Below are 26,441 nucleotides of genomic sequence, written 5' to 3'. Positions count from 1 at the left end.
CCGAGGAGCAGCAGCTGGCATTGCTTTTTAATTTCTGGAGCATTACACAATATGTGTGTTTTGCTCGGATGGGGAAGTTATAGCTTCAATCTTCAGGTCTGGAAGTCTAAAAGCTGTTATTTTTCGTATTTTTTTAATGCTGATTGTTGCACTGTTAGATGAAAATGTAAGCAGCAACTAAACGATACTGAGTTTTATTTGACAGGACTTTGCTGTGGTAATGCGCAGTCTCCTTCCAGCCAAACTCTGCTCTCGCAGCAGCAGCTGAAGGGCTGGCGGCTGTTAGGTGCGAGTGAAAACGATACCGTGCTGCCAACATTTCAGTAGATGCTACTGGATGTTTCCAGCATTAAACAAAGAGCTATTGAGTGCAGTCAAAAAAAAAAAATCAATTAACTAGAAGAATCGAGCATGTCCTGGACTTTCAGTGTATTCGAGTGGCATCGAACAATATGGAGATGCTAAAGCTAAATGTGCGTGCATCCGCCACTGCTTTTCCCACGTGATTTGGCCAGACGCATGCAAGAGCTGGAGTAATCCCAGGTAGGACCCGGCTCTGCCAGCACATCCCACACCATTAACTCCTGCAGTGCATATAACGAGATGCTCTTGTTGTATAGCAGATTACAGTGCAGTCATTTGCCTGTGAGAAAAGACATTTTCAGACTGAGCACATTCATAGTTTCGCATGGAACGTTGTTAATGAGAGGTAACATTTGAGCATATTAGTGAGATGTCCCTGCCCATGGCCGGGGAGGTGGGAAGTAGATGATCTTTAAGGTCCCTTTCTATGATTCTATATTAACTTTTTTTTCCCCCTACTGCTACGTGGAACAGTATTAACGGGAGGTACTCAGATTTCATTAAAGTAGACTTTTAGAAAATATAGACCTGATTTAGTTCATGAGGTTCATTTTCCAGTACAGTGATTTGAAGTCATTAGGTTGTGCCGTGTGGCTGTAGAGTTCTGTATCTGAAAAGTGAATGTATATGAAAGGGAGAAGCAAAGACTGGTTATTCTGCTCATTATTCACTTTTGATCATTTTTAACCTATAATATATACAATTATTATTGATCTCCTGTGTGGTCTGAGTTTGGGGTGGGTGTTGAATGCAGCAGCCAGGATTTTTTTGCCTCCCCAGTGCAGGGAGAGGATGGAGAGGGAGCAACACACAGCGATCAGACAGATGCTGCCTAATGGGGGAAGAATTTGCGCAGGCCTCCACTGGCAGCAGCAACACAAAGGACTCACACAGCAAGGCTCATGCACCAAATGCTTTTCACCAGCGCTTTCAAAATGCTGTTATTCTTTAGCTGGGGATATTTTACAGTTCCAGGCTCTGTGTCAAATAGTGTCTTGTTCATCCATTTCTCTTACGCTGAATTATTCAGTCTTTTCACTGTAGAGGCTTCCTGCAGTATTCACATTGGCTCTGTCGGTGGCTGAGTTCAATATATTTTTTGTCATTAATTGATATGTTCAGTGAACATTTTTTTTTTTTAACCATCAAATCCAGTAGAAATGGTTATTTCTGACCAGAGATGGCTGTAGGAAAAACGGTTGAGTTATTAAAGCAAGTTTACCTGGGGCTGCCTTTTTCTCCGCTCTTAAGAACTAGTAGGTATTTGTTTCCAGGAAGGAAATGCTGAATAAACTTTCCTGGGTGGAGTGTTGGCCTTAAAGGCAGCAGTTTATTGAACCTACACGTGCAAGCATCCTATCTTTTCCCTGCTTCCTCTCCACCTCTTTTTAGGGAAGTTGTTCTGTTTTGCCATTCATTCTCATTCATACCCTTCTGGTTTTATCCTTCTCTTTAGTCTTCTTTCACTGAGCTCTTAGGGTTTCGCCTTTACCTCTATTAAGTTGTATCTAGTGATCTAGATTTTATAGATATCTAGGTATTTTGTACAAAGAGATCTAGATTTTTATTGCTATCTGGATCCCCAGGTATCCGCTTTATGGATCCCCATATATCTGGATACGTAGATTATATAGGTATTTATGTACAAAGGTATCTATATAACTTTAAACTATAAACCTGAGTCTGACTAGGCAGGGACCGTCTATTCATGCTTGTGTGCAGCCATAGTGAACCCAGATGATGTTCAGCATTGTACGGGATAAAGAGAACACGCGACTGACTAAATACCATTTGTATAATCTTGCACTGTTTTATTGTTGATCTGTTACTTGGTTTTGTATTAACCTATTTTTTTTTTTAACCTGAATATCAAGGAGCACATGGAAGAAGCACCTTTTTTTCTGAAAGCTATTTCATTTTTCACTAGATGTGCTTACCCAACAGCATAATGAGAACGTAGCGCTCTAATGTTTTTGATCTAAGATTGTGCTGTTACTGTCCATTAAGGGTTCCATGGGGGCTTAATATTGATAACCAAGGTTCAGACTGTTCTTTCCTAATACACGTAGTTCATTTGGCACTGTATTTTTCTAGTCATGGAATGAGACATCATTACTCTAGTAGGGATTTTATTTCTCTTCCCCCCCGGCTTCTCCCAGTCAAAACACAGATTTTGGTTTTAGGACCTTTTACTAAGACCCTTTTGACTTTTTTTTTGTGGCTGGGGAACACATACCAGATTTTACAGGCTGAGCTTGGGTACTGGAGGGGTGCTGTGCTGCAGGATGGTTACCCTGGATTGGGAACAGAGGAATCTGAGAAACAGCTTTTGTAGAACAGAGACTGCTCTGGTGGTAGCAGCTGACAGATTTTGGCTTTTGAATAGTTTCTGCTGTCCGTGTGGCTTTTCCAGGCTCAAAACATGAGGGCACTCTACTAAAACACCTCTGCTGATTACACGTTGTTTCGCAGTCTGAGGAGCAGTGCCCTCTCTCGTGACAAGGCAATGGTGTCTTAGTGGCTCTGTGAACTCGGACAAATTGTTACCTTAGGCAGCAAATAAAATTTTCTGAATTTGTCCTCACCATTTTCAAAGGTGAGAGGTGTTTCCTTTGTATTTATGAAACAGAAATTGCAGTTTTTAGCACAGAAATTGTTATTGTCATTTATTTTCTACAGCAGAGAGACAGGTAAAATGTGACTGGTTATGATATTTTTTCCTTTTGTTATCTCTAGTGATGATGTACGCGAACCTAAAGAAAGAGGGTTATTTCTGGGCTCTGTACACGTGGCTGGTGCTTTCTCTTGCCTTTTCTTTACTTTGTTTTCCTGTGTGAGCCTCAACAGGTGTGCAAGCATCCTATTTGTAAAGGTACTGTAAAGGTATTTTGTAAAGGTACCTAGCTGTCCTGGATGGGAATTAGAGATATATGTGTGCATATGCACCTTATATATACGTTAGCAGGTGGTTCGGTGTGACAGGGAGCTGTTGTGTGCAGGGAAGCAGCCGGTGCCGAGCACACGTGTGCATCTCCAGGGTCTTGCTGCGGATGAGCTCCAGCGTAGTCTTGCAGCAGTTGCCTACAACCAGGATTTAGATTGAGTCGTAGTGGTTTTGGAGCATAGAAACCAAAGAGGATTTAATGGGAGGGTCCCTTTGAAGACCTCCAGAGAGAATTGCAGCACTGCAGCCATACAACATCTCTGCACCTTATTTCCCATATGCTTCCTATAGGAAGAGTGAAGTCCACGTTTTTGTTGGTGACCACAAGTAGAGCACGTTCGTCGTTGTGAATAGTGATCATCGTTTAGGGTTGTGTCAACAAGAATTCCAGTTCCATATTTTCCTTTGGTCTGAACCGAAGAACTGCCAGGATGACCGGTGTTGACCATCTCTTTTACAGCTTGGAGAGGAATGCATTTTCTTTGTGGTCCCGATGTCTGCCAAGATATAACAAAGCTTAACCAAGTGCCTCCTGCTTGGGCCAGATAGCCATGCCAAATTCAGCAGAAATCAATGGAACAAGCAGTATAGCAAAGCCTAGGCAGGTAGCTGCTCCACAGTGATGATCAATCTGCTCAGCCTCAGGTTAAATATTATGTAGAGGTTAAGTTGCAGGGTGGCAGAGAGCAATGGAACAGTTCTTCTTCAAACGCGTGTTGTGCAAGTCCCACTCAAATTCACAGCAGCAATTTGGAGTAGGCAAACAAAATCATTGTTTCCCGTGTTTGCGGAAAGGATTTGTTTTAACTGCAGCAGCTGATTGCAACTGGCTTTTATTTGCTTAATTAAGATGGATGAGGGATAAATGTCGTGCCAGGCAGTTGAGCCTTTGGCTTTGTAAAAGTGATTGGGGATTTGGGCTTCTACGGCAAAGGCTGCAATAGAGAAGATGACGGGACAAGCTGAATCTTAAGAGTTTCGATTGAATATAAAACAGAGGCATTTTGCAGATATTTTATTTTAGGACACATAAAACTTGTTAAAAAAATTATGTCCATTTTATGTCAGTGTGAGCAACAAATTAATGAAGGTTTCTGTCACCAGGATGGTTGGGCCCCATGTACATCACTGCTTGCTCCCATGATGTTTTGCAACGTAGATACACACTACCTCTGTTTTGTAGAGAGAAGCCTTGGAGAGTGTGTATCAGGAAGAAATGTTTTCCTGTGAGGGTGGGAAGGCACTGACCTCTGGTGTGGCCCAGATAGTCACGGCTGCCCCATCCCTGGAGGTGTTCCAGGTCAGGTTGGATGGGGCTTTGAGCAACCTGATCCAGTGGGGAGTGTTCTTGCCTATGGCAGGGGTTTGGAACTCTGTGGGCTTTGAGGTCCCTTCCAACAAACCATTCCATAGTTTTGTGAAAAGATGGTGCAATATTATTTAAGAATCAAAATCATTCAGAATTTAGTGCGACACAAGACAAATCACGGTGACTGACCATTAGGAAAAACATTAGTTATAGTCACAAAAGAAAACTGTGTCAGTTATTTCCATTGTAAGAGGTGCCAGGAAAGCATATAATCCACTGCAGGAGAGGTGGGGATCTGAGTAACTGTGATTATTTCAGATTTGAATCATTACTGGATATATTTATTATTTTGCATATTATATCAGTATGGTTAATTTAATGGGGACCAATTCACGCTGTTATGGACAGACTGGAAGCAGGGTATCGTGTAGAAGTTTCCAGGCAGTTCCTATGAAAATACTTGAAGAAATGCTAATGCCATGTGCTAAGAAAATATACTTTTCAAGGGGGAGGAAAAAAATGAAATAATTTTTTAAAGGATCTTTTCAGAGTTAGAAATTCCATTTAAAACTGCCCTCTCCCCTCATTCCCACTTTCAGGGAAGTGAGGTTTTCAAGAAGGTCTCAGAAAAGAGGTTTGTGGAGCAAAAATGCTGGGGATGAGGCTGACTTTTGTAGTTCAAGAAAAAAAAAAGAAAGGGGGTAGGGAGAGAGGTTCAGCAATTTCTGGCCGTAATGCAATTAAAAAATTGTATGTTTTTTTACTGGCATTTTCCAGTTCCGTATTTTCCTCATGTTTGATCAGAAGGAATAAGAACAGAGAAATGGGATTCCTAAGCAGCAGCTTTGTGGTAGGAATCAAAGATTTGCTGATTGTCCCCAAATTGGCAGATTTACTTATGGTTTGTAATTGGGAGAAAAATCTTGGACAAGGAGCTGGGTGGGGGATGCCAATGGAGAATGAAAGCATGTGGAGAAAAATACTCATGGCTGAGATAAGGACAAACTGTTAAAACTTTAATCTGCTTTGTCATCAGGGAAACTGGAGATTGTTTGGGCAACTGGCAGGTTTGGGGAGCAAAGGTTTGGTGTGGCAGGTTGGGGTGGGAGCTGTCTCCCACATACTTAATGCTCGAGTGTTTTCCAAAGCAGAGCAGATCCAGTCTCTCTGGAGTTTGGCGAAGCATCAGATGTGCTTGCAAAAGAAACAAAAAAGATGAAAAAAGATTCCCTCCTTTTGAGAAGGGAAGAAAAAGAAGAAAGAAATAAACAAAAAACCCCAAAACAAAAAAGGAGACGAGACAGGTTTTAATAATGTGAAATTTTTTATTTGAAGAATCACTGTTTTTTCCGAATTTGGAATATTGTAACTCCAGGCTGGTAGGTGTGAGGGGACATCTCCTGTGCCAAAGTCGGGGGTTTGATTGGGGGTTTTCTTATATCTTACAAATGTTACAGTGAAATTGAATTATCCTTTAATTAAAGAGATCCAGAAGATTGTCACGAAGAGCAGAAAATTCCATATTTTTTTGTTCACAAGATGTAGGTGGAATGGGCTGCGTCTGACGGAGCAGGGCAAGATTTGGGTGGCCACCTTAAAACAACCTTCTTGACAAGGCTTATGTCTATTACTTCATCAAAAATAAAAGTTTGCAAGCTTTCAAAACACTTCTACAGTTTAATTTAAGGCTCTGAAAAATGTGAGTGTGAGGTGTTGGAGTTTATTTCTCTATTGCCTAGGCTACAGCTGCAGGAATGGTCATGCGCGGAGGAATGTATTGGAATTATCAGGCTGAACTCGACGTTTCTGGGCCAGAGTGTTCCTGGTATTTGGAAGCCTCTGGGACTGGTGTAACCTTGCCAGCAGTTCGTAAATTTGAGCCAGGCTTTTTTTTACCTTAGTCAGGAAGTTCACATTTGAGCTCTGTTTAAGCTGGGATTCATGGTGATCTAATCCCAGTTCCCTGCCAAAATATTTTGGAGAGTAGTTAGCAATGGAAAGTTGTCCTATATATTAATTATTGCATCTGTTAATGAAAAGGCAAGGTGTATTATATATTGCTTGTTGTGTATGACTGGCCCTGTGAAATAACTGGAGGTGCTACTCCTGCATATAGGTATATAATTGAGTTGGAAAGGAGGTCAAAGCTAGCTTTTCAGTATTAAGTCGGTTTTAAAGGAATTGAAGTGAATCCCCCCAACATAGCAAGCAGCTGGTCAGAACTGGGATGATGATCTATAACTTCACAGAATCATAGAATTGTTTTGTTGGAAAAGACCTTTGAGATCATTGAGTCCAACCCTACCTGTCAACTGTTACATTTCCAGCGTGGTCCTTGAAGAAGTGCTATCGGGTCATAGGTTGCCCGTGTACAGCTCTGGTTTGGGCAGTGATTATTTTAGTCTGGCAAAAAAGAGCACCATAAGGCTCATCTCCCTCTGTGCTTTTCTTTTTCTACAAATTCACGCAAAGAATAATCTGCTCCTGCATCCTCTCCTGATTTCCACTGCACATTTGCTTCAAATCAGGATACGCTTTTGCCAGAAGTGTTAAATGGGAGAATTAAAAACAATGAGGAGGAGCAAAGACCTTCAAAGACCTTTCCTCTCTTGTGAAGTGTGCCTAGAAATTCCACAAGGTAGACGATCTGCCATTGCAGTCACCTGTGCATATGGTCAGTCAGTTCTTAAATCAACCATGAGTTATTCTTACTCCCCGTTTTTGCGTCACGTAGCTGCTTAATGGGATAACTCCAATCTGCTCCTCCACTTGCGCTGCAATCACTTGCATGAGGATGCACGTTTAGCTTTGCCAACAATCCTTCCAACATTGGCTGTGTGCATGTACTCAAGCTCCTTTTCTTTTTCAATATTCTCAGTATAACAAGTGAGCATCCAAGAGCTGCTAAGCCTGGATTAATCCTGGGCTTGGGCTGTCTCAGGAGGGAATACAAGCCCTAATATTGGCACTAAGACTGTGCGATGGGAGCAAAGCTTTCCAAAGTGCTTACACAGCACAAAGAAACTTTGCTGAAGCCTTTCGACTCACGTGCTGCTTTCTACTTCGAACTGCGAGGGAGAAAACTGTGGTTTCTGGAATTACATCACAATTATAATATTTGTAATAATAGAGATGCAATATAAATAGCCTTATGGCAGGGGGAAATCTATGGGTAATGAATGGGTGTGACCTGCCTGTTGCTGCCTTGGTTTTTTGTTCTGGCTCGTGCAACCCTTCCCCCTCTGTAACATCTGGTTTTCATCTGCTGGAGGAAAACCGAGTAATTTCAATAAAACTAGGAGAAAACATAATGCCTTAAAAAAACCCCAACATATTGATGTTTGCCTGGTTTTCAAGTGGGTTATTAATTAAACTTATCAGCCTGGGTTATCGACAGAGTGGACGATGGCTTGGATGAATAAACACATCGTCTGATGGAGAATGTTGTAGTTTTTCAAGAATGGAGCACTGCTTTTCCTTACAGGGGGCTGAACTGATACAGAACTCTGAACTGATACAGAACTCTGAACTTGGGTGCATCCCTCAGCAGAGCGCTGAAGCACTTGGGGCACAACAACCCTATGCAGTGCTACAGACTGAGGGAGGAATGGCTGGAGAGCTGCACGGAAGAGAAGGACCTGGGGGTGCTGGTTGACAGCCGACTGACCATGAGCCAGCAGTGTGCCCAGGGGGCCAAGAAGGCCAATGGCATCTTGGCTTGTATCAGAAATGGGGTCACCAGCAGGTCCAGGGAGGTGATTCTCCCTCTGTACTCGGCGCTGGTGAGACCGCACCACGAATACTGTGTTCAGTTCTGGGCCCCTCACCATAAGAAGGATGTTGAGGCTCTGGAGCGTGTCCAGAGAAGAGCAACAAAGCTGGTGAGGGGGCTGGAGAACAAGTCTTACAGGGAGCGGCTGAGAGAGCTGGGGTTGTTTAGCCTGGAGAAGAGGCGGCTGAGGGGAGACCTTATTACTCTCTACAACTGCCTGAAAGGAGGTTGTGGAGAGGAGGGAGCTGGGCTCTTCTCCCAAGTGACAGAGGACAGGACAAGGGGGAATGGCCTGAAGCTCCGTCAGGGGAGGTTCAGGTTGGATATCAGAAAAAAAATCTTCACAGAAAGAGTCATTGGGTACTGAACAGCTGCCCAGGGAGGGGGTCGAGTCGCCTTCCCTGGAGGTGTTTAAGGAACGGGTGGATGAAGTGCTGAGGGACATGGTTTAGGGAGTGTTAGGAATGGTTGGACTTGATGATCCAATGGGTCCTTTCCAACCTTGTGATTCTGTGAAGCGTGGAGGCAGCGTTCTGGCCAGAACAGCCTGGGTTCGGTGGGACCGGCCGTGTTTGCTCAAGGATTAAGCATGCAGCAGTATCTGCGTTGCGTTAGCTTGCAGATGCCTGAATTGTCAACGGTAAGATGCGTGCATATGAAATAAATGTATAACATATATATGAGATATATTAATAGAAAATAAACCTGTAATACATCCAAGATATATAGATATAAAATAAATACAATATGTACATATATGAGATAGATTATATAGTCTTACTTCATATTTATTTTCTTCGTATCTACCCCTCTAGGTCTGATGAGGCGTTGTCATTTAGGCTAATTTTCAAGTCTAGAGGTAACTTGGGTGAGCATCTGTTTAATCTCCATAACATGAGCAGGCCAACTTCAACTAGGTTTTTAAATTGTACTTTATAGATTGTCAAGCATTAAAAAAGGTCCGTGAGCTATTAGCGAGGGCTTGGCGGTGTGGATGGAGTATTCATCTTGCAGTATCGATCCCAGCAGTCAGGCACTCAAGGGATATTTACTAATTTTTTTTCTGCTGAGGCCGCTAAATTCTTGTGGCTCATCAGATTGGCTGTTCCTCCATTCACTGGTTCTGTGCTGTTGTGAAAAATCTGTTAAGATGTCGTTATGAGTAAGTGAAATATTTCTGGGTTTCCATATTAATCCAGTCTGTTCAGCAAGAGAAAAATAGCTGGTAGAAGCTTTTTGCATAACGAGGTTGAGTAGCTAGTCTTACCTGCTAGCTTAAGGCAGAAAGGATCAGAGCGAGCAAATATTGAAGTCTGTAGGAGCCATAAGTTTGCATTTTTACTTTAATGGTTGTAATGTTTAAATTGCTTTTTGGTTATCAGGTTGAAAGATCTTAAGAACTCATTTTTCCCAAGAGCTTAATTAAGTTTTTAGCTTTCAATTGGAAATTCAAAAGATAGAATGGGTTTGAGCTTACTATGAAGTTTTATATGTTGAGAGCAATCACTGCATTTCTATTTATTTGACTTAATTCAAACCTCATTTGATTTGATTTCACTCCAGACTGCCAGATCTACACTGTGTCCTGCTTAAGAGCAAGATTTCTTTGGACAAGGATGTGTGATTGGGGTGAGGCAATTGACAGTGTTCTCAAAAGAAAGTCCGAGATATTTTAGTTTTTGGTCCCATCCTATTCCGCGCCATCTAATTAGTTCATTAAATTTTGTGCATCTTGCTGTGGTCCAGTGCCAGGGCTGTGGTCAAGAGGATGCGAATAGTGAACACTTCAGCAAGTCAGTACTTAAACATGCGGATAATTCAATGTGGAGATTTCCTGCCTCTTTCTACCTATCGCATGAGCTATCTTTGACGCATTGATTTTCTAAAGTGGCATTGGAAGATTTGCAGATGTGGTAATAATCCCAGACTCACTTATGCCATATGCTTTTAGGCTGGCTCGGGATCTTGATCCTACTGGGAATAAGGTCCTCCATGGATTTATGCCACAGGTGCCTGGGAGCGGCAGTGCACACACAGGAACCTCTTAAGGTGATGGTGCTGCTGATGCTCAGCATTGATTGTCTTCAAACTTCGCTTCTGGAGCATCTTGGCACCAATTCCATCCTTTTCTCCCTCTCTTTTTTGTACAGTCTCTGATAGCATGGGATTTCTTTCCATGCCTCGTTTCAATTCTTGCCTCCGTTTCAATTATTTTAGTGACTTTGGCCTAGACAGATGATGAATTTCCCATAGCTTCTGTCCACTTGAATGTCATCCAAAGGGACAGACAAGGAAGAAACACCAGAAAAAAGGAGGGATGACCAGGGGAATAGTCTTGCGTCTCAGATGCCGGAGGCTGGGTGACCAAAGCCTTCCTGCTGAACTGCAGCCAGCGTGAGGTAGGACAATTGTGCTGCTGTTCTCTTCAGGGCTTATAAACAAGAGGATAAGGCTCAGCAAGAGAAAGAAGGATTTCTTTCTGTGTTTTTCCTTTCTGTCAGTTTTTTAGCTTCCTTTTCCATCCCTCCTTCTCCTGAACCACAGGCAGTGGTATTTGGAGAAGAAATACCATTTTGCACAGGAGTTTACATTTTCAACGTAGTGAAGTTTTAACGTAATTTTTACTTGGTGATTAAAGTAAATAAAGAAACGCATTTAATATCCCTTCTTTAAAGGTGCAAACGAAGCCCTCCCTAGCTTCCACTGATGGTATTTTTGTTTGGGATTTTCTAAAGCTGCTTTGAGTGAGTGAGCAGAAGCAGTGTCACCATCTTTTCTCATTTGGGATAAATAGATGCGCTCCAGCAATTTCTGCAACATCTTGCATGCATCTTTTTAGTTGTAGAGCTTGCAGGTTTCTTACAAAGAAAATTGTACACCGTTTGTTTAATTCCACCATAATGGAGAGGGAACACATTGACTGAATGTCTTCAGAGTGGGGAGCAATCGGAGAGGGTTTATCAGACTACGTGGTGGCAATTAAACAGAAAAGGCATTATATGTAGATGTAGAGTACCTGTCTACTGGAAACTACCGCTTCAGGAAAACAGAAGAGAGAATTTAATGAGCATGTACTCTAATGAAGCATTGTTGATTTGCATGAAATTAATCAGAAAACAAAGTCTGCTATTACTATTTGCTCCGGCGAGCGATGCCTTTGCCTCTGTGAGTTTTCCATATGTGTCTTCTGCATTTCTCCTGCTGTCAGCTATACAGAGTATCTGAGTGTGGGTCATTTGTAGGTGGCTTCCAGTGCAGTGAATAGAGATGGGCTGCTCGTTCATTCTGAGCGGGTCACTGTCTGTCCCTTTATCACATGCGTTTTCTCAGAATATCTTATAGTTTAATTGCAGTGCTGCCCGTACATGTTACTTTAGTGTTTGCTGTCATCTTCTAAAAAGCAAAAAGATTTACAAAAGTGGTATCCCCCAAAACATTATATACAAAGACTAAAGAGATTGCAGAGTTAAATGCTGTTAAATGCCTTCGGAGGCTTAATTTGCGCTGCAGTCCTTGGCATCCTCAGCAACACAGCGTCCTCCTCCTGCGTCCCTGCTGTGTGAAGCTCTGGGGATCAGCTCATTTGTGCAGGAAGGTGAGCTCATACGTAGGAAGACTCCAGCTTCATATACCTCAAAATCTGGAAGATCTGTTGCAGCTGGTGGAGGAAAGTTCCAGAAAGAGGTTTGATGGCTCTTTGCTTCTGCTCTGAAAATCCAGACTGTGTTCTTTTCTCTGGTTTGCTCCATTTTGGGTCAAGTCTCCTATGCAAAGTGCTCCTTGGTGTCCGAGTACTTGGAGTCTGTTTCTTAATACATACATGAAAAAATTGAATAGACTAAAGTTGCTGTTGAGTTCCTGCTTCACGTTCTCTGTTGCTTGGCCAGGGTGAATGGTGAAGATCATAGAATCATAGAATGGTTTGTGTTGGAAGGGACCTTAATGATAATCTGGTTCTACCTCCCACCCCTGCCATGGGTAGGGACATCTCCCTCTGGATCAGGTTGCTCAAAGGCCATCCACCCTGGCCTTGAACACCTCCAGGGATGGGGCAGCCACCACTGCTCTGGGCAACCTGGGCCAGGGCAACCCCACCCTCATTGTGAAGAATTTCTTCCTTATGTCTAGTCTAAATCTTCCCCTCTCCGATTTATAGCCATTCCCACTAGTCCTATCACTACATGCCTTTTTACAAAGCCCCTCAACTACAGTTCAACATCTTGAAAAGTTGCTGTTCATCTTCACGCAGGGAGAAGGCGCAGCGAGGGCTCTGCATCCTTGGCATGGTGGGCAGCACATCCACGCTGGTGCACCAAGGTGGACTTGGTTTGACTCCTGCCCTCTCTGAAAAGCAGGGGAACACGCTCCCAATGCACCATCAAACCGCTCGGTGTTTTGCAAAGCCAGACTAGGAAAAGGTGGACAATGGAAAAATATCACTGTTGGTTTTGCGCGGTGTTTTCTGCTGTGCAGGAAGTTGGAAGTACCACATTAGCACACTTCCCCTAATTTTAATAATTCACGGCTTTCTTTTTTTTGTTTATTTATTTATTTTTTTAAGAAAGGAAATCCAGAGACTGTTCTCAGAAGCACCTGGCAGTATTGAAGAATATTGTGCAAAGCTAAATAGGTGATTCTGACAGGGTGTGCTTTGAAGTGAAAGCTCACTCTCTGTGTTGAGTCATCTTATGTGACAAACTGAATTAAAACACGGTGCCCATCTTGTGCCATGGGGCATCAGCTGCTCCGTGCTCACGTTACAACTGTTCTTTCGCTGTAGGTAGTGGATGTTACGATGTTGCGTTTAACCCCAACTTGGGAACCTTTTTTGGTTTATAGAAAAAAATCTCCATCTTGTCCTCAAACCAGACACATTTAATATCTCTGGAAATGCGACAAGTAGTGCCTCTTAAATTGCCCTATTTTGCTTTACCTAATGGCTGAAAATATGCAATTAAGCAGTTGCACCCTGATAGGAATATATTGTTTTTTGAGACCTCTCTTTTGCTTCCTAAAAATAATCAGTGCCAGCCATTGTCTTTCCTGGCACTTATCGAATATTTTGGTCAGTGATAATTATTTTTTTCAGTGTTGTGCATCAGTCCAGCTCCTACAGGTGTTGTGGTCCATCTTCAATATTTAGTAACAAGCATTTTTAAACTCCCATTTTGCCATTTGAACTGTGCCAAAAAGGGGAAAAGACATTTTTATGGATCGATTGGATGTCTGAAGCTGCCTACAGCTACTGAAATGTTGCAAGCACTGGAAAATATCAGCCTGGCAGGGCTGCTGTGGTGTAAGCGAGTAATCTTAACTGTGTACTATACACTGAAATTTGATGCTACAGCTTCACAGCACTTGAAATTTTGGAATTGCATCAATAAGAGTTGTGGATTATTTATATAATCCCAGAGAAGAGCAGGGAAGGGATGGAGATGTGTATATTCACGTTTAACCTTGTCTTACTCATGTGATATTTTACATGGCAGATGACAAATGTGGGTTTTATTGTGTTGATTTAATGTCAGAGCTCTGATTTTTTTTCATTTTTTTGTTTGGAGGGGAGGGCGTGTATTATTTTTTTGTCTCTAGCAGAAAGTAGCTGAGGTCTAAGAGGAAGGACAACACAGGCAGAAGCCAAGCTGGGTCTCGTGTTACAGTGGTATGTTTTTGTTGCTGCTAGCGTGTTTTTGTTTTTCTTTGTTACACATATTTCTCTTGGGAAAAGCAGGAAAAAAATGTGTGTAAAATATACGTGAGGGTTCTGTGCCTATGTTAAGAGGTTCCAGATGGGAGGTATTATGCTAGGGACACTTTCTCCTGCCTTCCAGTTTGCGGCATTGATTTTGGTGACAAACTGCAGGAAAACTTGTGTGAAGTCCGGAACAGTGAATGCTTCATTTTTTAGACTTTTTTTTGGCTATCCAAGTATGCAGTGGGAAACTTTGTTTTATGCCCCAACTAGAGTCATTATATTAAAAAAAGGGGAAAAAATACATTTTGAGGGGACTTTGAGAGCCCCCCGTCTAGAGGCTAAAAGGTGCCCAAGGGTTATACACCAGGGCAAATCCCTCTCTCTAATTTAGAGGCTGATGGTTGGTGAGGAGGGGATGGAAACTGTTGGAGGGATGAGATTCTTGCTGGTGGGTGATGTTTTGCTTCTATGCTAGGCAGCAGCTCTTGGCTGCAACTGAGGTTGGCTTTGTGTTGGAGATGCTCCTTTTCAAGATAACCTCCCCAAACTTTGGCTTGTTTTCAGCCCTGCCTTTGGGCTGAAGGTCCACAGCTCCACCACAGCTCCAAAGCAAGCAGTGTTGCAGCAAGAGCCGCAGGCAGAGCTCGGGCAAGCTGTTGGTGATACCAACCTGTTGTTGCCAACTGTTAAAATAAGTGAATCACAGCTTCAGCGAGTGCTTCTGAGTGCTACTAGAGCCGTCAAAAAGTGGCAACGGAGATAAGAGCTTGTGTATGGCAAAACGTGTCGTACTACTGTGTTGTCCTAAGGGAACTTAGTCTCCTGCATGGATGCTTTTGCATCGTGAAATTATGTCTTAAAAATAGTGTTTGGTTGGGATGTTGCTTGTTTTACCATTTGAAACATCACTGTTTCGGAGACAACATGCTTCTGGCCAGAAGGACCCGCATTTTGGAAGTATGTGAAGCCATGGGTGAGGACTGCCTTTCTACAGCTGTCTGTGGAGCTTGATGCACTAAAAAGCTACGGGAGATGCTTCAGAGGCAGTGATTTACCCCGATCTTCTGCGGAGCGCTGAAACACATGGATGTTCGTGTGGTTTTGGAAATGGAGAAGTAATTTTCTTTCATGGTAGCTTCACAGCAGGTAATACACGGACACTCAACAGCTCTGGAGGGAGACTCCGAAGCCTCAGCCTTGAGAATGAGGGCAGTCCTTGTGCTGTGTATGTCACCTTTGCCTTGGCTCAAGGAACGTGGGCTGCTGTATTATTTCTAGTAAGACTTTTTTTAAGTAAAGGAAGTCGGCTGCGGTCTTGCAGACAAGACTGTGGGGTTATTTCTGGCAATTACAGGGAGTTTTTAATTGCAGCATTAGCTGTTTGCAGTGCACTGCTGTATTTAATCTAGCTCTCTAAAAACAGATTATGCAAAGGTGGTGAAGTGGTGGTATGACTTGATATTGTATTATTTAATACAACTTTTTCAATAATCCCTTTAAATATACATTAAGATTTTCTATCTGTCAATGTTATGTGCAGTTTTGTTTTTGCTGTAGTTTACAGTACTTGTGTTCCCCACTGGTGGAGTGTAAAGTCTCCTCCTTGAGCCGTAACTCGTTTTCAAGTGGTCATTTTGTTGCTCTGTGATTTCATATCTCTATCGGTATGAAAAAATCATTTGAAATTCTAATTAAAGGGGTTTTGCTCAGTCTTAGGACCTGCCAGATGCTTGCTATTTGCATCTGGTGTAGTAAAGTTTGTTCTTTGGTGACAGAATATAAAGGTTGGGAAGGGTAAGTATAGAGAGGCCACTACACTGAGCTTCCCAACATTTTGGGATATAGCTATAAATCCAAAGCTGAACCCAAACTGGAGGTATTTTTTTCCACCAAAACATTTGTTGGCCAGTGAGTGAGTTTGCTGGAAAACATGAGCGTTTGGCTGCTCTTCCCAGGGCCATCCACCCTACGCATAAAAAAAATAAATGTATAAGCAGAGGATGAGGGATGTGAGCCAGACTTTACGGATTTGGCAGCCTCTGCTGCCACGATCCATCCGTACTGGTGTTTGCCGATGACCATCTGCCAGCTTAGCCAGGTTTTTTTTTTCCTGTTACTGCACTTGCATAGGAAAACGGTCCCCGTTAGGGAAAAAGACTTAAGTAGGAGGCTTTAGTTTGGTTTCAGGGTTGGTTGTTTTTGTTGTTGTTGCATCATGGTTGCATGGCAATTCTTATTTTTCCAGAGGATTTGTTAGAAGAAAGAAGCTGAAATGGGCTGATCCATTGCTTAAGTATGGGAAGAGGAGGAGTATTCTGCCAGTGTTGAAGCGTTTGCCAGGAATGTGAATGCTAAATCCTATTTCTTGCATAGCTGATAGATCATCTGGAACAGCAGAGCTTTAAATCTCCCGAACAAGTGTGTGTTGTAATGACTTTTATAGTACTCTTATCTAGGGCATCTCATTCCGTATGTGTATTTAATGATGCTCTTGATAGTTCCGTTGCATACACTGGCGCTTCTTTTATTCAATTAAATTGACCCCAAAATCCTCTCCAAATCAGTGTTCTCCCGTTAACAGTAATTTTCTCCTATATTTGAATTGGGTAGCGTGAACCCTGAAGTGCACAGACAAGCTGTGTTAACTGACCTTGTATTTTAAGCCTAAGTGCTGAGAAAGTTTTCTTGGTTAATTGCTCCATCCCCGGATGACGACTTGATTCCGTGGCGGGGGAATTGCTGCCTTTGCCATCTCAGTTGTGCTGTGGCTGGGTAGGTTTAGTGCAAATGTTCTGCAGTGATGGGATATTTTAGTTGGCACAAACTGTAACAAGAAAAAAAATTTAAAGCATCATTTCTTAGCCTGTATCACGAGTGTGGTATTTTATACACAATTTGAGCAGCAAGAAGGGATGTCTGTTAATACGGTAGAACTCACTTGGCTGCCATTCAGTAATTGCCTGTTTAGAGCAGGGAGATCCCCTAAATATGGTTTTTGCAAGTGTGTCCATATGGACCTGTTCTCCACAAGATCCATATGTACAGGACAGAGAGGAAGGGTCTCTTCAGCACTTCCCAGATATCTTTATCCTTTGGCCTTTTCCATCTGAAGTGTGTGAAGGTCACGTATTTGAAAGGTTCTTTGGTGGGAAGTCAAAAGCAAAGAGAGGACAGGGTTGCATCTTGTGGTTGCTGAGCCAGGTTAAAACAGTGCATTACTAATTTTATGGGAAGAAACAGAAAACTACATGGTTTTGAGAAGTTAGTAAAGCAAAACATCATGCTAATAGGAGACACTGCAGAAAGCAGCCACCATTAAAGAGATGTTCGGCTGTGGTTTGCTGTTAAAGATTGATATAGGGTTGGATTTTGCTCTATGGAACCTACTGAGGTGTGACTGTCATGTCCCTGCTCTCTCTGCACCAAAACAATGGGAAAGATGTCCAGATACTAGAAACTGGAGAATAAGTGAGGTCGACAGGCACCTCCAGAAGATGTCTGGTCCATCCATACTCAAAGCAGATCAGGTGGGTACCGGGTCTTATCCTAGAGCAACTGCTGCTTCTTGGTGTGATGGGGGAGTTGGGTTCCCAAGATGAGTCAAACCACCAGTGCCTTTGAACAGCTGACTGAAGGGCTGTCAGAGGATTGAGTGCTTTTAGTTTCTTATTTTATCTGCAGCAGGCTTGTATTGCAAGGAAGGAAATCATCGATCTGATATTATTTTTCTTCTTTTTTTTTTTCTGTTGTGTCTTTCTTGTGGTACAGCGGTAGCTGGAGCTTTGCAAAAACTTTCTTTTAAAAATATTGAGTTGTTTTATTTCATGCAGCCTTCTGCGTGCTGTAGGTGTTGCCAACCAGGAGGTGCCACAGGGTTATCAACTAAATGGGGGTGTGTGTCGAGAGGCAATGCCTTAAAAATAGGAATTCTAGTATGTATGAGGGGCTTGGAAATCTCAGACCGATGTGTGCATGTGATCTTTTCAAACTCGTGTTTGCCATTCAAAGTCTTCTGCTCATGTCAACAGCCACGAGAATTTTTCTCTAAAATATTGGAGAAAAAAACTTTATCAGTTTGTAACAGAGGAAAAATAAATGTATTTCATCATTATAGACCTTGTGTTTAAACTGCTTTGTCACCTTTGAGGTCTGAAATGGAAAATAGGGGTTTAGATCCGCGGTGCACTCCAGAGGCTCTTGAAGAAAAGAATAATGGAAGAGAAGTCTTTGAAAAGGTCTTGAAGGTCAGTGGTTGGCAGTTCAGGGCTGTAGGTCATTTTTAGTTAGAGCTCTGCAGAAGTGTGGCAGTGCAGGTGCTAGAAATACTTTGTGGGTTGTGTTTTTGACCATGAAAGCACCGATGGTTTCATTAGGCAGCACAGAACATCTAGCTGCAACCAAGAGAATTAAAGGATGAGGTGTCAGCACTTGAACTCACGTTTGATTGCTGTAAGCTAGATATTCAGTATTATTGCTCGGCCACGCAGAGCAATGCCTTGAAGGAGTCGCGTAAATGGTATTTTACTTTGCAAGAATTGAAGTGGTAGCTCCTATTTTTTGGCTTTGAGGGCAGTCTGGGAGAGTTGGAGTTGTTCTGCCTGGAGAAGATAGGGCTCTGGAGAGACCTTAGAGCAGCTTCCAGTGCTGAAAGGGGCTCCAGGAGAGCTGAGGACAGGCTATTGATCAGGGGGTGCAGGGACAGGATGAGAGGAATGGTTTGCAGCTGAAAGAGGGGAGACTGAGATAAAGTCTTGGGAAGAAATGTTCTCCTGTAAGGGTGGGGAGGCCCTGGCCCAGGTTGCCCAGAGCAGTGGTGGCTGCCCCATCCCTGGAGGTGTTCAAGGCCAGGTTGGATGGGGCTTGGAGCCCCTGATCCAGTGGGAGGTGTCCCTGTCCATGGCAGGGGGGTTCGAACTGGGTGGGCTTCAAGGTCCCTTCCTACCCAACTCATTCTGTGATTCAGATGCTTATTTAGGTATCGAGTCTCTGCTGTGTGCAAGTGGTTTTTCAAGTACCTTGTGGAAGCTGAAAGCTGGGGAGCTGTTTCAGAGCAGTATTGTTTGAGCAGTGCAATTCTGATGGAGAATTCTTTTAGGTGGTGAGCTGCAGGTTTAGGAGTAGTATTTCCCAGGGCAGCAGCAATAGTGAGAAGGGATTCAGTCGGACTCTAACTTAAGGAGCCTCAATGAATTTTATGTTCTGCCTATAATTGAATATAATTCTGATAAAAACCGGACAAGGAGATTGCTAGGTGGTTTCTGTTTCAAGATGCAGGAAGGAATTTGTAACTACAGAGAACAGCTTAAAATACCACTGAATGTCTTGGTCACATAGAAGAGGCATTAAAATGAAAACATTTCATTATGCTATTTTTTTATCCTGTGTCTTATTATTATTATTATTATAATTTATTATAATAATATAATATATAATTATTATATTTATCCTGTGAATTATTACTTCTTCAAGAATAGCATATAGAATATTGGGGAAAAAAGCCTTCAAATCAGGAAACAAATCACAGGTGATGTTCAAAACCACTGCTCTCTGTGGAGACCTGTGCTAGGCTTCTCTACCAGAAGCTGTAGGTAAAGCACACAGATGCCCATCTGACACTGTTCCATCGTTTGTGTTGTGTCTATCTGACCTCAGCCCTGGACTTGTGTTGATGCTATTTGGTGGTAAATAGACTTGTCCTGTTCTGTTTGTCTTCAGTGCAGTCCCCATGCATTAGGGGTTGGGCTCTTTGGGCATCAAACCAGGCTCTGCTCCCTCTTGTCCTTTACCAGCACTGTTGTATGCAAAGGTTTTAATTCACAGATATTCTCTCTAGTTGCACACATTCAGCTGAGCATTTAATTTCCCGGCTGCTGTAGTGCTGGCTGACCCTTTGAGCTTCTACCTTGCTTGTAGAGCCACAAGTCATTCATACTTCGTGAATACATTGGATTCATGATCCAAAATTAACAGTGAACCAGGGAATAGGAGTCTTCTAGCAGCCTCCTGTCTGATATTAACCTATTTCTTGTCTCTTGCATAAATGAGCTCGACTGAGTCTTGCTCCCAGTCCCTTCAGTGTCCACAATGGAATATCACCGCTAACAGAGCGATTCCACCATAGCATAGAACAAACTGAGATTTAAGCCATTGCTTGCTTCTCGTCTGACATAGTCATGGTATGGCTTTCTGAAAAATTAAATTTACCTTTCAAGTAGACAGGAAACATCTATTAATATGTTTCTTTTTCTATATAGCAAAGATAAAATGCGGTGTTTATTTTTCCCCTGTGAGGGTGAGTGGTAGAAGCTGATTTGAGAAGGGGAGGGCAGGGGGGACCTCAAGCACCCGGCAAAATCTCCTGGTGCTTCTGCTGCAGCAGCAGTTGTTCTGTAGGGGAATAAAGCTGTTATTTTATATGGGAATGACTATCAGTTAGGATTAGCTATAGAACAATATCTTATTGTCATTGCTGTAGGATAACAAATCATTGCTGTGTTTTCTGAGTTGCAGGGGTTTGGAAAATAGCCTTATTTCGGGAAAGACATTAAAACAATCACATTCCATCTGTAATCTGTAATCAATCCAGATTGCATTAATAGTCAGCCCACAATGAAGAAGAGCCTGTAAGCCTTCAGAATCTGGTGAGGAGCAAGATGAAATGTTTAGCCACGAAACTGTTAATTATTTTTTTCCCTGCCGCCCACCATAAGCATCTCTTTGTGCAGGAAGGTGGTAGGAGGCAGGAGGAATGGAGCGCTCGTTTCTCCGCTGAATCACCAGCGCAGGGTCCAGAGGGATGCTCAGCTCCTACAGAGGAACTTATTCAATTTTGTTCCCTTCGAAATGTTGAGCCCTGGCCAGTAACAGCTTCGGTCTCCCTAAGAATTTTAGGAATGCTGTTACGGAGTTTTGTCCGTTGAGCTACTCGGCAGCTTCGAATCAATAAGTTAGTAAAGGGAAATAATATGAACAGCAAATAATTTTGTTTAGGGACGTTGTTATAACTCATTTTGAGTTTTTAGGGGCTGGACTGTCATATTATGCCCTGGCTGCAGAAGGACACGGTGTCCTGTTTGAGTACATATAGATTAGGCAAGCATAATTGAATTAACAACACTTTTTTTAATAGCCCAATAGTTCTGTTAAAGAAACACAGTGAGTAAACCAAACAAAAATGCATTAAGCTGTCTCAAGTTAAACATCAGGCATTTCCTCAGCTACTTGTTGGCCCTTGACCAGCCGTGCCTTTGCCACAGAGTCAGTCCTAGGATTTAACAAGACATGATCCAAAGAGCTTTCTCACTTACATCAGCAATAAAGAAAAATGCATGAAAGAGGGATATCATGGGTTATGATTTCTGCAGGCGTTTGAGTTGTAAAATATAATGTGGTCTGGCATATTAATCCAGAAAAAAGCTCATAAAAAAGAGGACTCTTGTAGTTCTACTCCTATACTTGAAATATTTTCTCCTGACTCTTAAGTGTTCCTTGTTACACGATGAAAAAAAGACTTATTTCTGGGTAAGGCTCTTTCCAAAGAAATCCTAATAAATAGACTTTATTTCTCTCCATGAGCTCTTAGTTAAGGTATAAGCACAGGGTACCAAAACCAAAAATCCTTTTAATGTTGTTCTTTGCTGAAATTATATGAAAAGGTGATTAAAAAAAGGGCTGCTTTCTATGTTGGCTGTTTGAGCTGGATCATTTCTTCTCAAGTGAACAGTGTTAATTAGGTCTATAGAAAATTAATCTTACTGCCTTCATGTGAGGCCGGTCCTTTTGCAGGGAAATATTCATCATGTGTTATTGAAAATAAATCTATAGCAATGTGAGGCTCGTGGTGAATATCACCATGTTCTGCTTATAAGCTTCTTACTCTGCTCACTGAAATACATGACGGAGGATGAGATCCTTTGGAAGTGTTATCAAGCATCCTGTCTTTTAGAGCCAAAATGCCTATTTCCAGGGAGAGAGTGCGTGGATTTTTGTCATAAGGAGAGTTTTAGGGCCTCAGTGGTCACCTGGAGACGTGGGCAGCTTTGACACCTTCCTGAGGGTGGGGTAGAGGAGGGATGCTGGCTCCGGGGAGGATTTGTGGGGGAATAAGCAGAAAATACGTGTGCATAGCCTGACAAGATGTGGAGCCTCTGTAGGGGTGTGTTCCTGAGCTGTGTGTCTGAAACCGTCTCCCAAGTAGGATCTGCTTGCTTGGCAGGTTTTGGCTATCCCAGAACTTGTTTTAGTCAACTAAAGTGAATTCATATGCAACAGCTTGAGTTTAAACAGATCCTCGTATTCCAACTGAGGGAGGGGGGATCATGTTGGTGTTCTGTTAGCAAACCTCCTTTGGTTCTTAAATTGTTAAATCTAACCAGATCACTAAATAAATCTGCCAGGGAAGATGAAAGGAGATGTGAGAGTGTGCATCACAGGTACTGAGGGCATCAAATGCTTTTTCGCCAGGTTTTCATTTGATTTGGTCTTTATTTTTTGCTTTTAGTTGCACAGTTGTGCCAGTGGATGTTCAGATTAGGTATCGGGAAAAATATCTTCACTGAAAGGGTTCTCAGGCACTGGCAGAGGCTGCCCAGGGAGGTGGGTGAGTCTCCATCCCTGGAGGGGTTTAAAAGACAGGTAGAGGAGGTGCTCAGGGATGTGGTTTAGTAATGGATGGGTACTGTTTGACTCAATGATCTTAAAGGTTTTTTCCAACCAAACAATTCTATGGAAGTCTGATCTGAAAAGGTCATTTGAAAATCATTTGAAAAGCTTCAGATTATGGATGTGGAGCCCTTTTACTCTTTTCTAATAAATAGCTGAGTAGGGAATAAATCTATTGGGAGCTCGGAGCTGAGCTCTGATATTAAGCTTCAGTACAAAAGGTATTTGTAATTCCATGTCCATACACAAACAGTGCTTAGAAATTATCTTGCGTATAATTACCTTAAATAAGTTTGCCTTAGTAGAAAAGGTGAATGATTATCAAAACTGGTTTAATAAGTGAAGCATTAAATGGACCTGGCAGCTTGACAGATTCCAACACCATGAGCCGGATTGGTCTTGAGGTGATTTAGGCGCAATTGGAAATAACAGTTTGCAGTGAAGCTGGGCTGCAGTCGCTACAGTTTTCCAATAGCTCCTCTGTTCAGGGATTTTTTTGAAATGTAATAAATCACACTCTGTATTAGGTGCCTCGGTAAGGCAGGATTGTAATAAAAGCTTTGCATAATAAAGACTTAAAAGCATTTTGATTTTGGAAAAACAACAGCAGCAAATTGAAATGGCACTGTCTGAAATGCTGAGACTACCCTGGGTTGTGCTGGTGCAGTGGATGACATCGCCTAACATCTGAGTACCCTTCAAAGCATTTTTTCCTCCTAATTCCATATATAATTAAAAAGCAGCTTCCTCTAGCTCATTAAAATGTAGAGTCTTGTTGGAGCAGTGTACTTTTGTATTTATTTGAATGAACAAAGCACAGCCTTAATATAGGCTCTAATAACTTCAAATATTAAATCTGTCTTCTACAGCAAACACTTTATTTTTAAATGGTGTTTATCTGCCCTTCATGGATACCAAACCGAAAATGAATATGGTCCCTGGGGAGCTCATGGTATTATTTTGTAGACCTTTCCACTAACTTTCACCATATGCTTTTTATTAATTAAACACTGATAGCAGAATCCCCACATGTTGGTGATGTGCATATAAAGAAGGTAAGGCTGTGGCTTTGTGAACGTAATGATGGCATCTCTCTCTCTCTCCACAGGCGTTTGGAAATGCAAAAACAGCTCATAACAATAACTCGAGTCGCTTTGGCAAGTTTATCCAAGTGAATTATCAGGAGACGGGCACCGTGCGGGGGTAAGTGGGAATCAGAGTGAAGATGCTGTACCTGCACAGGGAGCCTGGATAGGCTCTTGTAGGGGGTACACAAAAAAGGTTGATTTTTTTTGGCTAGTATGTTTCCCGAAATGGAGAAGGGGAACACCCCCCCCCCCATATTTTTAGTGTATTCAAATCCCTTGTTATGAAGATGTTGCTGTATCTGAGCACGCATTGAAGTGTGAATACACCTGAGCTGGCTGTTAGCCAGCGGAGCTCTCCTTAATCATGGTGTCAACTTTATAATGGAGCTGAAATGGAACATCTCGTCCTAAGGCAGCAGTTCCAGCAGGAAGGGGGGACCGTTTTAGCTAGGATGTGTTAGGGGGCTGGTGCCTGTGGTAGGAGGTGGAAGCTGAGGGAGCCGGCTTTGCTTCATCTCAGGAAGAAGGAGCCAAGTGGGGGGTAATCTCCAGGTGCTGGGTGGGTGTTCCAGAGATGATGGGACCAGACTTTGCTTGGTTGCTGTCTTAATTCCCCATATGCTTCTGTCTCTACCCTGAATACTTTCTTTAAGCCAGCCCTTGACCAGTTAGGGTCTCTTTCTTTTCCTGCAGACAATTGCAAGGAGATGCTTGCATCCATTGTGGTTCTCCACAATTTATTTCAGCATCTCCTCTGCTCTCCACGTATTTCTGCATCTCTCTGCTCGTGGGATGTGTGGCTGTGACACAAACCTTTCTCCTCTTAGGGAGGGTTGCAGCAGAAGTGCTACCTACTTGGAAGCCTATGGATGAAACCTTCTGGTGGGCTTACCTTTGGCTTTAGATGATTTATGTGGTCTCAGGTCATCACAGACTGGCTCAAGCTAGTTCTAAATGAGCAGGGCTACGTTAACTCTGCTTTTTGTCTCGGTTAATTAACTCAGTTGGAAAAACGAAGAGTAGAAGTGGCATTCCACAGGCTGCGTAATTTCTATAGCTCTAAGAGATCTCTTGCTGAGACGTTGTTATTTTAGAGAATTGCTTTTAAATTTTTTTTCCTGGTTTTCCAGCAGAACAGTATCTGCACAAATAGCTCCCATTAATTTTCCAAATGAGCTTGGGTACTCTCTGTACCTTCCTGCTGGTTTTTCATCCTACATCAAATCTGATGTTTTTTTTTTTTATTATTCCTTAATTCTGATGAACAGTTCCCTTAAAAGAATAAGCATCAATTTTTTTTAATATCTACTGAAATACAGGGTAACAGGAATCCAACAAATTCCTTAACAGTGTGTTATCTTGGCATGCTATGTCAGCTTTATGGAAGTGACCTCTTTTATATTTGGCAGATGGGTGCAAGTAACGTTGTATTTATATACTCTAACTCATAAAAGAAGGAGAATTGTCCATCTTCTTTAAAAAAATGCACTTTTTTGGACTTTGGTTGCACAGTGATATGTGACTGTGCTTTGCTGAAAGCTCCCTGTGTTGCTCCAATGAAAATAAGATGACAGTGTTCCTGGCATATGAGACCACAATGTTTTTCCCATGGTCTTCATCACGAGTATTTTTTTTTTTTCAAAACTTAGCATAGATTTTAAGCCTAACCTGAGTCAACGAGCATCCTGTGTTCTGCATGTTATTTGCTTTGTTAATGCAACTGTAATTTGCAGCCCTGAATCAGAATTTCACTCTGTTTGTAGGCAGAAAACAGCAGTTGGAATTTGCTTACAGACCCTGTGAATATTATGACCCAAAACCTGAAGCGAATTTAAATTTAAGAGATGTAACAGCCAAGAGATTTAGTAGCAGCCAACCCCACCCCATGAAATGAAGTCTTTGAAGATGTCTTTAAAATTGATGGAGCGTGAGCAATGGCTACAGTTAAGCGTGTTCCTGTAAGGCTTTGTGAATATGTTCTGTCCTGTTCGATGATAAGTGAGGAAGGGTTTTGCAGCCTGCTCAGTCCTCATAAGACGATCAAAAGCCTCAGCATCTGACATGCTCCATAAAATTGCAGGAGAGCCAGATAGGAGACGTTTTAATTAACAGCAACAGTGCTCTGTTATAATAGTAAATCTGAGCAGTGGCATGGGACTGTATCTCAAATGCCATGCACTGGCGCTTTCAAAGATGCTGTGCTTGGGTGCTTTGCATGTTGATGTTTGTATATGATACAGAGTCTTGGATTTCAAGTGATATTATCTTGTGTGCTAAGTGTAAGCTCTGTAGCATGCTTAAATAAGCATTTTGCCCAAAATCATACTTTTAAAACTCCTTTTCTTTACTCTTAAAGGTAGATTGGACATAATTGATAGCATTAAATAAAACCAAAACATTTGAGGACGTTTTAAATTCGCTTTCCTTTATGGTGGCCTATGGCAAGGAGGGGAATGTGTGTTCTTCTTGGACATGTATTCATTATGACATTTACACTATGCAAGGAGTATTTTACCAAAACAGCATCTTAGTTGTATCTACAACAAAAATTAAAACAAGAAAAAGAAAAAAATTTAAAAAGTTGGCCTTGATTTCAACAGTGGTTTGGG

General features: G+C 42.2%; 1 protein-coding gene across 8 annotated transcripts in view; it reads left to right on the top strand.

The window, feature by feature from the left end:
* MYO9A (myosin IXA) overlaps window positions 1-26,441 on the top strand; it is a 163,264-nt gene that overhangs the window by 37,865 nt on the left and 98,958 nt on the right. For all 8 annotated transcript variants that reach the window (XM_054078252.1, XM_054078255.1, XM_054078253.1 and 5 more), the window contains exon 3: window positions 23,853-23,947. In XM_054078252.1, coding sequence (XP_053934227.1) covers window positions 23,853-23,947 — 95 coding nt within the window. The remainder of the gene's footprint in view (window positions 1-23,852; window positions 23,948-26,441) is intronic.

This window comes from Cuculus canorus, chromosome 12 (genome assembly GCF_017976375.1).
Source record: "Cuculus canorus isolate bCucCan1 chromosome 12, bCucCan1.pri, whole genome shotgun sequence".
Lineage (NCBI taxonomy): Eukaryota > Metazoa > Chordata > Aves > Cuculiformes > Cuculidae > Cuculus > Cuculus canorus.
The sequence above is the reverse complement of the archived record's forward strand: the minus strand, read 5'-3'. Positions and strand labels throughout refer to the sequence as shown.